The sequence below is a fragment of the Lactuca virosa genome, chromosome 1, assembly GCF_052849685.1.
Source record: "Lactuca virosa cultivar CGN04683 chromosome 1, Lactuca_virosa_CGN04683_v6, whole genome shotgun sequence".
NCBI classification, from domain to species: Eukaryota; Viridiplantae; Streptophyta; class Magnoliopsida; order Asterales; family Asteraceae; genus Lactuca; species Lactuca virosa.
The window spans coordinates 303,230,405-303,245,758 of NC_136426.1; the positions used below are offsets into that span (position 1 = coordinate 303,230,405).

The following is a 15,354-nucleotide window of genomic DNA, read 5'->3' on the forward strand; positions in this document are numbered from 1 at the left end:
TAATATTAAAAATAAAGTCAAAATCAACTTACGAAGTCTAAATGAAAGTCGTAGAGTATGATTTTACCTACGCGTGCATAGAAAGAACGTCAAAAAGGGAGCTCGTATGCGAAAGTTATGAATTTCGCAAGTTTTTGGCACGAAAATCGAGAAATTGTGGATAACCAAGAAATTTCGCAGGTCACTCTTCGGACACGTCATCAGCACGTGCGAACTGCCACGTGTCACCTTCGGGTTGGACCGCAAATCGCCGTGTCAGCATCGGATTGGACCGCAGCCGCGGTCCAGTAGCGAGCCCACACCTTCGCATCGGACACCCCGGAGACACCCTCGCACGTGGCTTCGCTGCTGACCGACGCGTGGCTGCTGACTCGCCTCTCGCCTCGCCACCTGTCCTCCTCGGCCGAGCCCTCGCACCCCTATATAAAGGGTGCGAGCCTTCTCGGATGGAAGGGTTTTTCACCCCATTTTTGGCCCTTTTTCACTCCTCTCTCTTCCATAACTTCACAAACAACCCCCAAAGCCACGGTAACGCGTCTAAAACCCGAAGCAAGCCCCGGAGCCCCGAAATTCTCGATAATTCATCCTCTCTCCTGTCGAAACTCTGCCCGATTGGAGCCGGTTTTTCGTCAAACAAACTCTTTTCCGGGAAACGAAACGCTCCCCGAATCACCGCTTATCAAAGTGAGTTCATACCCCTATAATTTACCTTTTCAATTGTTTATAAATGCTTTTAGGGGGGGGGGGAATACAAGTTTAACACAATATTAAATTGTGTTAATAACTGTGTGTGATAATAATCACACATAAAGTTTTCGTATGCTTTTAAGAATTATCAAATACTTCCAAAATAACGTAAAACCATGTTAAATTCTTTGAAAAATGTTTTATAAACTATTTCAAAATATAAATGCCAAAGTCATGTTTATATATGTATAAATATATAAATAAGATTTGAAGGACTTAGGACTAATGAATTATCTTATTTTCTTTTCCTTGTTTGGATGTGGAATTAAGGTTGTATTATTTGTCCGAATGTCGTTTCCTTCTTAATTATATATATATTATACATATATTAGTACAAAAGGTTACTCCTTTTGGTATCTTCACCTTTGTATCAGGCTGAGCAAAGGTGTTCATCCATGAGAATTCATGCTAATCCGATAGAACATATAAATTATAATAGGTATAATTTATGACTCAAAACTAAATATACAAGTATGATTCATGACTATATACTTTCCAAGGAAATTACCAAAATACATTCAAATATAACAAGATATGTATAATACCTTTAATATATGAATAACATATTAAAGAAGTAAAGATACATTCTGCCAGGTTTGCATTAGCAAAGTTACTATACAGAGTACCCGAGTTAGCAAACACGAGGTAATAATTCATAATTCAAGTAAACTAGAATACACTGTTTTACAAGAAACCAGGGTTTTGATTCAAAACAAATCAAGGGTTTACACTTATCAAATACATGTTTGGAAAACTTAGAATATACTATCAATCATTATTTCCGAATGATTGGGTTTTAATTCAAGAATATACTGTCAAACATTATTTTCGAATGATTGGGTTTTCAAAACTAATATACATGAACGTTTAATATGCTTTTTATGAGACTCTATATTTAGGTTGTTTAATTCATTTTAGACAACATAGGAAGTCCTGACATTATAATCAGAATCTCCAGCCGGGGATTGAAACAAGTGTGTGTAGATCTATATGGGAATTGACAACCCCGCACTCAGGCTGCTAGCTACAGTTTGATGAGTGACAATTGTTATCACCAGTTTAAACGCCCACAAAGCGTTCGTTTCAGGTCATCCGTCATAGTATGGTTATAATAAAAACTACTCATTAAAAAGGTATTAACAATACGTTAGTGTATAAACAAATAAACGAAAGTACACCTTCAAAGTACCAGTTTATAGAATACAAAAACACAATGGTTTAATACAGTTTTCATTAACACCTGGTGGAGTCAGGCACACTCTCAGTTTCAAGTTTTCATAAAGGAATACAAATACAAAACAGTAATACAAAGAGAACGGTTTATGGGATTAAACCACTTATCCAATGGAACTTAGTCACTCAATCTCGGTAAACTAGTATAACATAAAAGACCTTTAGTGGTTAATTCTATAATTCCTTAGTTGCTACATCAGAGTTGTACATAAGTAAGGTCCGATTGACAGTGAAATGTGTGACTTCCGCCTTACTTCCTGTTCTTTGTTTGGTTGTGGGCTTAGGGCAAATACACCCATTTAACTGTCAATTCGATATTGTGTTATGTATAATCAGTATAAACTAGGTAATTACAGAGGGAAACTATTGAGGTTATCAGTTAATCACCTCAGGAGATATAGGATTTCCTGGAGAAATCAATGAACTTATTCAAAGAACTTAGGGTATACTTAACAGAACAAAAATACTTATGAACTCACTAGCTTAAATGCTGATCTACTCTTTTCAAATAACTTGTATTCTCAGGAATCCAGTAGGCAGGTACACTCCCGAAGCTTTTGAGAAGACTACCTAGTACCGTACCGCGACTCTTATCTTCTGTTGTACCTACTTTAGTGTTTGAATATGTAATGTTTAAACACTTATGTAAAACTTATATTTATTAATACAGTGGTTGTTTGTACTTTGACTACTATATTGCATGTGTTGTGATACTTACCTAAAGTCCTCCGCCCCCGAATGTTTCCGCCATTCTGGTTTGGGGGTGCGACAGATTGGTATCAGAGCAGTGTTTATAGTGAACTCAGTATATCGGTCATAAAAGATATACAACTATAAACCCATTGGGATAAAAACACTCTGACCAAGAGTTATACTTTAAAAATATATTAATATTTTATAAAAGTATAAGTACATGCAGAGTATATATACCAAAATGAGTATCACAAGAAGAACAAAACTAAAGTATTTAGATGTTGGACATTGCAGCTAAACCTAGACAGTGATGTAATCATATCTGGGATCAATATAGCCTGATCAACTATATTCATATGAGATATGACCACCATGTGTTTAGGGTAGTGATTGTAGTGTTGCAACTGGTCTAAAACTTACCTAAGTACCAGAAGAATTCTAGAACCAAACATAAAGACTAAAATACTATGGGAGTATTTTAGGATGCTATAACAAGAAAACTGAGAACTTCTTAAGTTCTTGTATCTAGAAGTCCAAGAATCAAACTCATAACTAAAATAATATGGAGGTATGTTTCATACCTTTGGGAAAATGTTAAAAAGATTTTTTCTGATAGGTCTATAATTACTAAGTGGATGCCTTAAGGTTATATATAGTCGAGATTTTATAGACTTAGAATATGTGATTTTCACTCTACTTCCTTTTCCTTGTTTGGATGTGATTTTAGAGTAAGATTACTTATTCAAAGGTCTATTTGATCTGGATTATATATAATCGGTACACACCATGTGATTATAGAAGGACCAGAAAGAATCACCTTCGTAAAAATTCAAATTTTTCTCATAGATTCTTTAGACATTCCCATTCTCGTATACACCCGTTAGATAAACATAGTTACTCCAGCAATCAATAGAAGAGTCAAGGAGGATCCAACAGAATTTCATTAGGAGAATTCCAAGGAAAGAAACAGATAAACTATAGAAATCATTTAGTGCCTTTACCCTATTAAGGACACCCTATAGATACCAGGGGAGAACAAATCATTACCATCCAGAATAGAACAAAGAGCAAAGGAAAACCACGCATGATTCATGTGAAGTGTTCGAGCACCTTTTCATCTAAGTAATAACTAGTAAATCCGTTCAACCTAGTGAGTTAGTGATTTCATTACTCACATTAGGTTTAGAGCTTATCCTCTTTTCCTGTCACAGCTAATAACAATAAATCAGATCACGGAATCTTAATTGATAGTGATTACTTCTCAAATTCATAAGTTTATTCTACGTAGACACCGTTATGAATTCTTTTCGAATATTTTCGAAAATTGGGAAACGATATCCACCAAACGAAGGTAACTTAGTTCGGATGATACTCGGTTCCTAACCATTCTAGAAACTTATTCCTGTTCCTTACCATGACTGCATCATAGGGATGCAGGTCGAATCATTGAGAACAATATAGCAAAACAAAAGATTAATACATAAATAGAAATGGTTAGAATACAACTAAAGACACGATAGTCGCTCACGAACTCATTTTCTTATCATGTAACAGAATCATGCCTCCAAAGAAGTGTAACCAACCCACCAGCGAAATACCAATCCTTCATATAGATGCGGGTACGTTTCAAGCTGCGGTCACAGCAGCTGTAACAGCTGTCATGGCACACCTTAATGCTAACAAAGCAAATGTTAGTAGTAATGTTATCGGTAACCCCGATCATGGTGATGGCCAAGTACAACCACAAGCACCTACCTGTAAGAACACCTCGAACCTTAAGCCTAATATACTTAAACGAAAGTTCGAGAACAAGGAAGGGAATTGTTCAACTCAAGAACCTAGCAGAGGGCAACGAACTGGGGTAGTCGATACCCCCATCAGCCCTGTTATTCTAGCACCTGCCAAGCCGTACTTAGGAAACCTCCCACACTGCAGCAAGTGCAACTACCATCATCATGGAGTTTGCCGAGAGCTGCATTGCAATAGATGCAACATGAAGGGGCATACCGCCCGCATCTGTAGAACTCCGGTTGAGTTCATCACTTCAACTACCGATGTTGGAACCATTCCCATATGTCACCTTTGTGGTGAAATAGGACATTATAAGAGGGACTGTCCAACAGAGAAGAACGACGGAGGAGCAGGAGGATTTTAATCCCAATACATGGGAAAGCATCAAAGAACCCTGCTATAATTTCGTACGTTTCCAAACCCTGATAATTATCTATAATTATGATTACTCTTCCGTTCAAATTAAGTCATAACACTTATATAAAAATTTGAAACCCTAACAGGTAAGCTATGATGAATTAGTGTACACTTAAGGGTCATTTATTATTAAGATTTGTAGACTTAGAGTGAGTAATCCCGCCTCATTTCCTGTTCCTTGTTTGGTTGTGGATTTAAGGTAGGGTTGCTCAGTCAAAGGTCTTACCAATCTTAATTATACATGACTTGTATACACCAAGGATTATAGAGAGACCTAGTAAGGATCGTTTCACGAAAGTTCATAATTTCAAATTATCAGGACCCTCGTATTGGTAGTACCCGCCAAGTTCGAATCAAAAGGGGTTCGTAGTGATAATAACAGAATAAAACCAGAAGCGCTGAAAACTTAGGTACATAGGATATCACCCTAGTAATCATTCGTCCCAGAACAACTTAATATCTAGTTCGTCGTGAAAATTCTGACATCCTCATTCGACATGGTTTGGCCTGGCCCTTACCATGTGAAAATTCTTATGTTGTATAAGAAAACTTTTCCTTAATCAGCCGTAAGATGAAATTCTTTCAATCCATAACACAAAACCCTTAGGTTTTCTCTCGTTTCAAAACTTCAGAAGTACCCATGCGAAGAGTACCCTGCCATTCTAGCCTACTCAGTAGACAGGAAACTTCAAACGAAAAGCACCGAAGTAGTCTTGGAAGTCAGTAACTACCGAAGTACCTCAATAGATCTCATAGGAAAATCACTCTACCGCAAGTCAAGTTCAAGAATAGAGACTAAGAACTCATTAAGCAAATCTATCGCTTCTAAGTATATACACAAGAGTGGTATATAAGTTAGACTTAACAAGATTAAGGATGTGTGATTCCACCCTATCTCCTGTTCCTTGTTTGGTTGTGGACCTGGGGCAGAGTCACCCATCTGAACGTTTTGTGAAATCTAAATTATATACGACTTGTATACAGGAGGTGATGGTAGATGAGCCAAGTATGAGTCTTATCATGAACTTCGGAGCAAAAGCCTGCATCTTGTATTCTACCAGGTGGAATTCAACATGAGACCACGACAATGGATCGAGCTACTAAATGACTACGAATTTGAAATTCGTTATCAACTTGACAAAACCAATATAGTAGTTAACACCCTAAGTCAGAAAGAGTACCCAGGTCATAGTGCCACTCATGGACTATGATAACCCTTTCAAATCTCTCCACACAAAGTAAGGAGGCTCAACAGGAAGCCTTGAAACCTGAAAATGTGGCAAGTAGAGAAGATAACTAGAACGTGTGAGTGCACGGTATGCCAATATTTGTTATCTCCACTGAGATAATAGAATCATCTCCCAGTTCAGGCCGTCACTCAAAAACCTCTAGGAACCAGAGTAGTCATGATTCTGTGGGATCGACTATAGTAAAGAATGGGATATCCATTTACCAATTAGTCGAGTCCTTTAACACGCTAGCATTTAAGTTGTTCCATTCGAAACCTTCTCTGGTCATAAGTATAGATTCTATCTGCACTGGACTAAAGTAGGTAATACGCAACTAGCTAGAGATCCAATTTCCACACAGCACCCTCGCTGCTCAGGAAATTACCCGAGAAACTAACAAAATCAAAATATGAATCAGGAAATGCCATAAAGCTTCCAGAGTTAACCAAAGAAGATACGACTTCTATAAAAGAAAACCCTTGGAATTCCAGGATTGATGACCCTGTCATATGAAGGTCTCACTCAGGAAGGACAATATGCGCTTGAGAAAGCATGAAATACAAAACTCAAAGTACATAGGACCATTTGAGGTTCTTACCAGAATCGGTCTTGTACTTTTAAACTTAAACTACCACAAAAACTTAATAACATTCATCCCATCTTTCACATATCAAATCTAAAGAGGTATCTATCCGATAAAACACTTGTTATTTCACTCGATGAAATCAAGTTAAATAAAAGTCTACACTCTGTAGAAGAACCAATAAAAACCATGGATAGGGAAATCTGAAGAACCACGCTAAGTCTTATCCCGTTAGTGAAGGTTTGCTGGATTACAAACCAGATACCTGGATTCACTTGGGAAGGAAAGATTAGACCTAGTCCATGAGTATCACTTTAGACTTAATTTCGGGACGAAATTCTCTCTAACGGGGGGATAATGTGACACCAGTCAAATTTTGGTCAAAAATAAATTGATCAATAATCGTAATTGGGATGAACCAAGTGGTAGAGTTTGTAACAAGGTTTCCAAAAACATAAAGAACACTGAAATCCGAGTTATAACGAAGAAGTTATGACCAATCGAAAATCCGCGGTAAAACCGGCAAAACACTGTTCAGTGTAAAAAGCGAATTTTCGATAAAAGGATTTTTAGCCTTAACAATCTAAATGAAACTTGTAGAATATGTTAAACCGAGAACGTTCATAAAAAGAACGTGAAAATCCGACTTCATATGAGGAAGTTATGATTTTTCGAAGTTTCGGTTTAGCAGTAGGCAGCTAAAAATTCGAAATATAAATCGATCGATATTTAGCCGACGCAACTTAAACGAGGATCGAAGGTCTCGTCAAAAGTAGCACAACGGTAAAAAGACAGGCGAAAACGGACGTCGGATGAAGAAGTTATGAATTTTTAACGGATTCTCGTCCCGGTCTGTTTAAAATAATAATATTAAAAATAAATTCAAAATCAGCTGACGAAGTCTAAACGAAAGTTGTAGAGTATGATTTTACCTACGCGTGCATATAAAGAACGTCAAAAACGGAGCTCGTATGCGAAAGTTATGAATTTTGCAAGTTTTTGGCACGAAAATCGAGAAATTGTGGATAACCGAGAAATTTCGCAGGTCACTCTTCGGACACGTCATAAGCACGTGCGAACTGCCACGTGTCACCTTCGGGTTGGACCGCAAATCGCCGTGTCAGCATCGGATTGGACCGCAGCCGCGGTCCAGTAGCGAGCCCACACCTTCGCATCGGACACCCCGGAGACACCCTCGCACGTGGCTTCGCTGCTGACCGACGCGTGGCTGCTGACTCGCCTCTCGCCTCGCCACCTGTCCTCCTCGGCCGAGCCCTCGCACCCCTATATAAAGGGTGCGAGCCTTCTCGGATGGAAGGGTTTTTCACCCCATTTTTGGCCCTTTTTCACTCCTCTCTCTTCCATAACTTCACAAACAACCCCCAAAGCCACGGTAACGCGTCTAAAACCCGAAGCAAGCCCCGGAGCCCCGAAATTCTCGAGAATTCATCCTCTCTCCTGTCGAAACTCTGCCCGATTGGAGCCGGTTTTTCGTCAAACAAACTCTTTTCCGGGAAACGAAACGTTGCCCGAATCACCGCTTATCAAAGTGAGTTCATACCCCTATAATTTACCTCTTCAATTGTTTATAAATGCTTTTAGGGGGGGGGGGGGGAATACAAGTTTAACACAATATTAAATTGTGTTAATAACTGTGTGTGATAATAATCACACATAAAGTTTTCGTATGCTTTTAAGAATTATCAAATACTTCCAAAATAACGTAAAACCATGTTAAATTCTTTGAAAAATGTTTTATAAACTATTTCAAAATATAAATGCCAAAGTCATGTTTATATATGTATAAATATATAAATAAGATTTGAAGGACTTAGGACTAATGAATTATCTTATTTTCTTTTCCTTGTTTGGATGTGGAATTAAGGTTGTATTATTTGTCCGAAGGTCGTTTCCTTCTTAATTATATATATATTATACATATATTAGTACAAAAGGTTACTCCTTTTGGTATCTTCACCTTTGTATCAGGCTGAGCAAAGGTGTTCATCCATGAGAATTCATGCTAATCCGATAGAACATATAAATTATAATATGTATAATTTATGACTCAAAACTAAATATACAAGTATGATTCATGACTGTATACTTTCCAAGGAAATTACCAAAATACATTCAAATATAACAAGATATGTATAATACCTTTAATATATGAATAACATATTAAAGAAGTAAAGATACATTCTGCTGGGTTTGCATTAGCAAATGTACTATACAGAGTACCCGAGTTAGCAAACACGAGGTAATAATTCATAATTCAAGTAAACTAGTATACACTGTTTTACAAGAAACCAGGGTTTTGATTCAAAACAAATCAAGGGTTTACACTTATCAAATACATGTTTGGAAAACTAAGAATATACTATCAATCATTATTTCCGAATGATTGGGTTTTAATTCAAGAATATACTGTCAATCATTATTTCCGAATGATTGGGTTTTCAAAACTAATATACATGAACGTTTAATATGCTTTTTATGAGACTCTATATTCAGGTTGTTTAATTCATTTTAGACAACATAGGAATTCCTGACATTATAATCAGAATCTCCAGCCGGGGATTGAAACAAGTGTGTGTAGATCTATATGGGAATTGACAACCCCGCACTCAGGCTGCTAGCTACAATTTGATGAGTGACAATTGTTATCACCAGTTTAAACGCCCACAAAGCGTTCGTTTCAGGCCATCCGTCATAGTATGGTTATAATAAAAACTAATCATTAAAAAGGTAATAATAATACGTTAGTGTATAAACAAATAAACGAAAGTACACCTTCAAAGTACCAGTTTATAGAATACAAAAACACAATGGTTTAATACAGTTTTCATTAACACCTGGTGGAGCCAGGCACACTCTCAGTTTCAAGTTTTCATAAAGGAATACAAATACAAAACAGTAATACAAAGAGAACGGTTTATGGGATTAAACCACTTATCCAATGGAACTTAGTCACTCAATCTCGGTAAACTAGTATAACATAAAAGACCTTTAGTGGTTAATTCTATAATTCCTAAGTTGCTACATCAGAGTTGTACATAAGTAAGGTCCGATTGACAGTGAAATGTGTGACTTCCGCCTTACTTCCTATTCCTTGTTTGGTTGTGGGCTTATGTATAATCAGTATAAACTAGGTAATTACAGAGGGAAACTATTGAGGTTATCAGTTAATCACCTCAGGAGATATAGGATTTCCTGGAGAAATCAGTGAACTTATTCAAAGAACTTAGGGTATACTTAACAGAACAAAAATACTTATGAACTCACCAGCTTAAATGCTGATCTACTCTTTTCAAATAACTTGTATTCTCAGGAATCTAGTAGGCAGGTACACTCCCGAAGCTTTTGAGAAGACTACCTAGTACCGTACCGCGACTCTTGTCTTTTGTTGTACCTACTTTAGTGTTTGAATATGTAATGTTTAAACACTTATGTAAAAGTTATACTTATTAATACAGTGGTTGTTTGTACTTTGACTACTATATTGCATGTGTTGTGATACTTACCTAAAGTCCTCCGCCCCCGAATGTTTCCGCCATTCTGGTTTGGGGGTGCGACAGTGTACGCCCGTCGTACCGGCCAACATCCTTGGGTCTTCATTTGTGACTTAATCCATTAAGTCCTCACGTCCAAAATGTCGATCCATGTCCTTTAAGACATCCTAGTCCATAAAGTCATAAACTTTATGTGCTTGCATGCATGGTTGGGGGTCAAAACATGATTTTGGTCCTTAACCAAACTATGTGACCATTAAACACTTGCATGGTTGTGGCTTAACCATCAAGGTCCAATTTTTATGACTCTAAGTGCTTCTAAGAGCTCAAAAGGACAACACTTATGGTCTGAAACTATCAAGATTCAAGCAACCTCAACAATGGAGTCCAAAAATGACATAAAACACCCCAAAATCAAATCTAAGCATGCAATGATAAAGTTTGAAGCTTGATACCTGAAATGAGCCAGAAATGGTGCAAATCGCCTGGATCTACAAGCTCCCTTTGAATCCTTGCTCCTTCTTCAAACTTCTTTCTCTTCCAAAACACCAAAACAACACTAAAATGCTCTCAAGTGGCTACCAAATCACAAGAACACACAAATATGGGTTAGGGTTTTTGTGGTGGCTGTCTAAGGGTGAGAGGGAGGCTAGACCAAAGGCATAAGGTCCTTTATATAGGGATCAAACCCTAAAATTTAGGGTTTTAGAATTTGCATGCGTAAGTTGTGTGTACCCTCTGGTACGCTCGACGTACGTGCATGGCTTCCGCGTTCCAATCTCTTGAGTACGATAAGCATATATGGCAAGGTACACTCCACGTACGGTGCTTCCTCAACCCAGTTACAAGGGCCCAAAGGTCTAACCCCAAACATTTTTAAAACTATTAACCTTATATAAGTAAGAATAATACCTTATAAATCCCGGACATTACAAAGCGTCGTGTTCAACAAAGACTTGTTTAGTAGGAATAGAACGTTAATTTATATTTCCGGGCATACGACATAGATTTTCAAAAAAATTCCAGCCGTCAAACAAGAAGAATAAGGTTTCTCATTTAGCAATTCATTCTACGTAAAACAATGTTGATTAAAATTGAAATAGACAAATTATTCATGTGTCAAGATATTAATTAATACCCAAATTTTACTAGCTTTCTCACTGACCAATTTATTTTTCTTTTTTGAAAAATGCCATTTCTTACAAGCTCTTTTTTAAATTCCATGTTATTGTTTCCTCATGAACAAGTCACAACTCACAAGTGTCGCGTTGCCACATGTCGATCATGTTACAACAATATATGGAAAAAGTTGAAATTAATTGATTTTTATAATTTAAGTTGTAGGACAGTTTTTAAAATGTTGTACTTGTAGTGATCCAAATGATTGTAATGAATCGGTCAAATGGGTTGGCTAAGACAAATGTGGTACACAAGATACAAATTGCTATACAATAATATCTATAGCTAGGACATTATTTCAGGATATTTTTTCTACGAGTTGAATCTATTCGATGTTTAATGAATACACTTGATTGTATATCTATACAAAAGAATAAAACGGTCAGTCTATTCACTACACACAATGATCACCGATGCCTTTACTTTCTAAAGATAATGAATGAAACCCAAATTCATCGCCATTCCAAGTTGACGAAGATTTGTCAGAGGTCATAAATTGGCCGAAAGACATGGGAGGTTTAGGATCAGAGAGGGATTTCCATTCACCTTCAAGCATAAAAGCAACTGAAGACATGGTGGGACGATTGTTTGGATCTTCTTCAACGCATAAGAGAGCAATACGCATCCATTTGAGACCCTCATCGACAGGACAATCATCATTCAGATTTTCATCTATCAGTTGTTCTCCTTTGCCTTCTTCCCATAACATCCATGCCTTCAGTTGTAAAATTAATATGATATATTGTTAGAAATTAGCCACTTCTTGAAAAAGTGAGAAATCTTTTAAATTGAAGTTCTTCTAATGGAAATATACATAGAAGAAAGTAATGAAAAGGATTTGGCTCACATAGTAGAGAAGGTTTCGATCATGCTCTTCGTAGAACAACCTGCTGTTCCTTTTCCCGGATATAATTTCAAGAAGAAGAACACCGAAACTGTACACATCAGATTTGATGGAGAACAACCCCTCCATTGCATACTCAGGTGCCATGTATCCACTGTCCAAGGTTCACAACAAACTTTAATTCATAAAACCTGAATAGTTCAATATATTAATTTTTATAATGTGTATATCTGGCTTACTAGGTTCCAACAACTCGGTTAGTATTAGCTTCGATTTGATTAGATCCAAAAATTCTCGCAGTGCCAAAGTCTGATATTTTTGGGTTCATCTCGTCATCTAATAGAACATTGCTAGCTTTGAGATCTCTATGGATGATCTTGAGGCGAGAGTCCTCATGAAGATAACGAAGACCCTTTGCTATTCCATTCACTATATTGACACGCTTAGCCCAGTCCAGTTCTTTTGCTTTTTTAGGATCTTCTATCATATAAGTAAACTAAGTTACGCATAATTAAATAAATAACGTTAACATGGTCTATAATAATCGAAGAGAAATACAGAAGAGACGTGGAGAACGAACCAAAAAGAAACTTATCGAGACTACTGTTAGACATGTATTCATAAACAAGGAGCCTTTCCTTCCCTTTCATACAACAACCCAAAAGCTTCACCAAATTTTTGTGTTGTAGCGTTATTATTAGTTTTACTTCTGTTTTGAATTCATTCATTCCTTGACTTGAGTTTTGTGAAAGTCTTTTCACTGCTATCTTTTTACCATCGGAGAGCGTTCCCTGAGTTAAAAAAAATGTTTGAGAATATGTAAACTGGCAAAAGAAAAGAGACCAGTATATATATATATATCTAAAGAGTTTTGGTTATTACCCAATAAACAGGACCAAAACCACCTTCTCCAAGCTTATTTGCAACTGAGAAATTATGAGTAGCGGCTTGAATTGCATCTAGTCTAAAGTAAATAATTTCCCCAGTGTCATCGTCTGATGCTTGAAGCGGCTCTTCCTCTTCACCTACACCAAGATTGTTATTACACTCTTAAATAGATGGGTGATTGTATATCGTGATATACTACTTTCTTTAAAATCATATTTACCTTTTTTACTGCAGTTTTTGCCAATCTTTAGGCAAATAAAGAAGGTCGAGATGACCAATGTTACTGCTGCCACTGCTACTACTACTGGAACGATGACATTTGTTCTTTTTTTCCCTTGATCAAAGATATCAAAATCAAAAACCAACGTTTTGTGCATCACCAAACTAATGTCTATAATTTAATATGAAGATAAATATAATTAATGAAAAACACAATGAACCTGAAGGTGGAATTTGGACAAGATATACTTGGTATTTTAGCAAGCATGAATATCGGTAGTAAACTACTCCTTCAGCACTTCCATTATAAGATGTTCCTAGATAATCAGTAGCGTTACCCAAACACTCATCACATTTGCTGTGGGATATATTTGGAATGCATTGCATAGTCGCTTCAATATTGCCCCTAGAACTTGGTAAAATGTTAACTTCAGAGTAAAATCTTTTACTATAACCATCAGTAGCTGCTTTAACCTGTAACTCTTTGAAGGAGTTCTCCAGGGTCTCAGCAACTGAAATAATATTCCAGTTGGTGATATAACTTGTTGTTGGAAAGGATAGAACATCTTTATCGTCATAATTAACCATGTCATGAAAGCTTGTATTAGAGTAGCTGAACATACATCTTTCGTAATACCAACCTGTAGCTTTGATTTGCTTAGGACAATCCTGTCGAAGCCTTTCAGTTGCAGACTTCACACATCCCAGACAGGATTCATCTTGAATGTCTCCAGGGCATAGTGCAAGGGCATAAGCTGTGCTGTTCTCATGGTCTTGTGAAGGATTTGAAGATGTGTAATTGTAAAAGAAACGATCTCCCTTAGGTGCTTCAGGTAGAGCAGATAACGTACGATTGAGGATCTTTTCATATGCACTGTTTTGTGTATAGTTTCCCCGGCTTCCGCACACATGGTCACCACGGGTAACGGTGACACCAGAAAGACGTGTAAGAATATAAAACTGAAATAAAACTAACACCCAATTTGGAGAAACCATGACAGTTTTTTTTGTTTGCCGATTACCGCGTGCAGCTATATATAAGGCAACTCATTTGTCAACAACTTTGACTTCTGAATCATAAGTAGCGTTGAAAATTCAAAGAGTACGTAGGAAGTCGCAGAAGTAAATGTGTGATCCCCCCCATGGCCAATATTCCGTGATTTATAAGCAATTGTAGCGGATGAAGCAAAACTGTGGAGGACTATGATTGAAAAGGAGTGGAGTGGAATCCTTCAAACTAGACTTGGTAGTCAACGTAGCTAGATATTTTCTAACGTAGCTAGACCACCATTAAAACCAACTCCAATGGAAGGACAGAAAAACTAATAAGTGGTCCATTTCTACTTTTAATAGTAAGGCACAATATTAGTTTTATTTCTTAATAACTTTGAATATATTAGATTTGCCTGTACAATAATATATTAAATTGACCAGTCGGCCAAAACATAATCAAAAGACTAAATTACACCGATGGTTTTGGGTCAATTTGCACACTTAGTTCCTAACTTATTTTTTTCACTCGGAAGGTCCCATAGTATCTTTTCGTTGCGGCTTCAGTCCCATAGTAAATTACGCCAAACCATAGGGACCATTCGTGTAATTTACTCTAATAAAAATAAAGGGAGAACAGTTGTTTATAAAAATTTAGGGATATTTACCGATATGACCATTAGATACATGAGACGTACAAAACATAACCTACAAAATTGAATCAGACAGGGAAAATAACTTATAAGTCCAACGAAGCTTTTAAACAGTTAAAAAAACAACAATTATGTTTTGTTTGTTCAAGAAAACCCAACGAACGTAACCGTTTGTCTAAAAAATCCCAACTAATTTACACTTTTGTTCAACTCTCGCTAGGGTCAGCCGATTATTAAAAGTCAACGAATGACATTACTTATGATGTGAAATTAAATATCGGGAAAATCATTTGTAAGACCAACAAAGCTTCGAAACCGTTCAAAGAACCCCAATCACGTTTTATCTGTTAAAAAAAACCCAACTAACTTAAGCTTT

The 15,354-nt window shown here is 36.8% G+C and overlaps 1 protein-coding gene across 2 annotated transcripts; it reads right to left on the reverse strand.

Moving 5' to 3' along the window:
* Nucleotides 1-11,580: 11,580 nt before the first annotated feature.
* Nucleotides 11,581-14,388, reverse strand: LOC145167608 (cysteine-rich receptor-like protein kinase 15). 2 transcript variants are annotated; one of them, XM_079086851.1, is made up of 7 exons: nt 13,557-14,388; nt 13,337-13,450; nt 13,111-13,253; nt 12,809-13,019; nt 12,468-12,705; nt 12,232-12,382; nt 11,581-12,099 (listed from the first exon to the last, which is right to left on the reverse strand). In XM_079086851.1, the coding sequence occupies exons 1-7, from the start codon at nt 14,329-14,331 to the stop codon at nt 11,779-11,781; spliced, it is 1,953 nt and encodes a 650-aa protein (XP_078942977.1). In that variant the 5' UTR covers nt 14,332-14,388; the 3' UTR covers nt 11,581-11,778. The 2 variants fall into 2 exon arrangements, with proteins under 2 accessions (XP_078942977.1, XP_078942970.1); XM_079086844.1 differs by having other exon boundaries at nt 12,468-12,708.
* Between the last annotated feature and the right edge of the window lie 966 nt (nt 14,389-15,354).

Coding starts and splice junctions, on each gene's coding strand:
- LOC145167608 (XM_079086844.1), bottom strand. CDS start 14,331: ATGGTTTCTCCAAATTGGGTGTTAGTTTTATTTCAGTTTTATATTCTT. Junction 13,020..13,110: donor GTTTTGGTCCTGTTTATTGG/GTAATAACCAAA, acceptor TTTTTAACTCAG/GGAACGCTCTCCGATGGTAA. Junction 12,709..12,808: donor TCTCGATAAGTTTCTTTTTG/GTTCGTTCTCCA, acceptor CTTATATGATAG/AAGATCCTAAAAAAGCAAAA.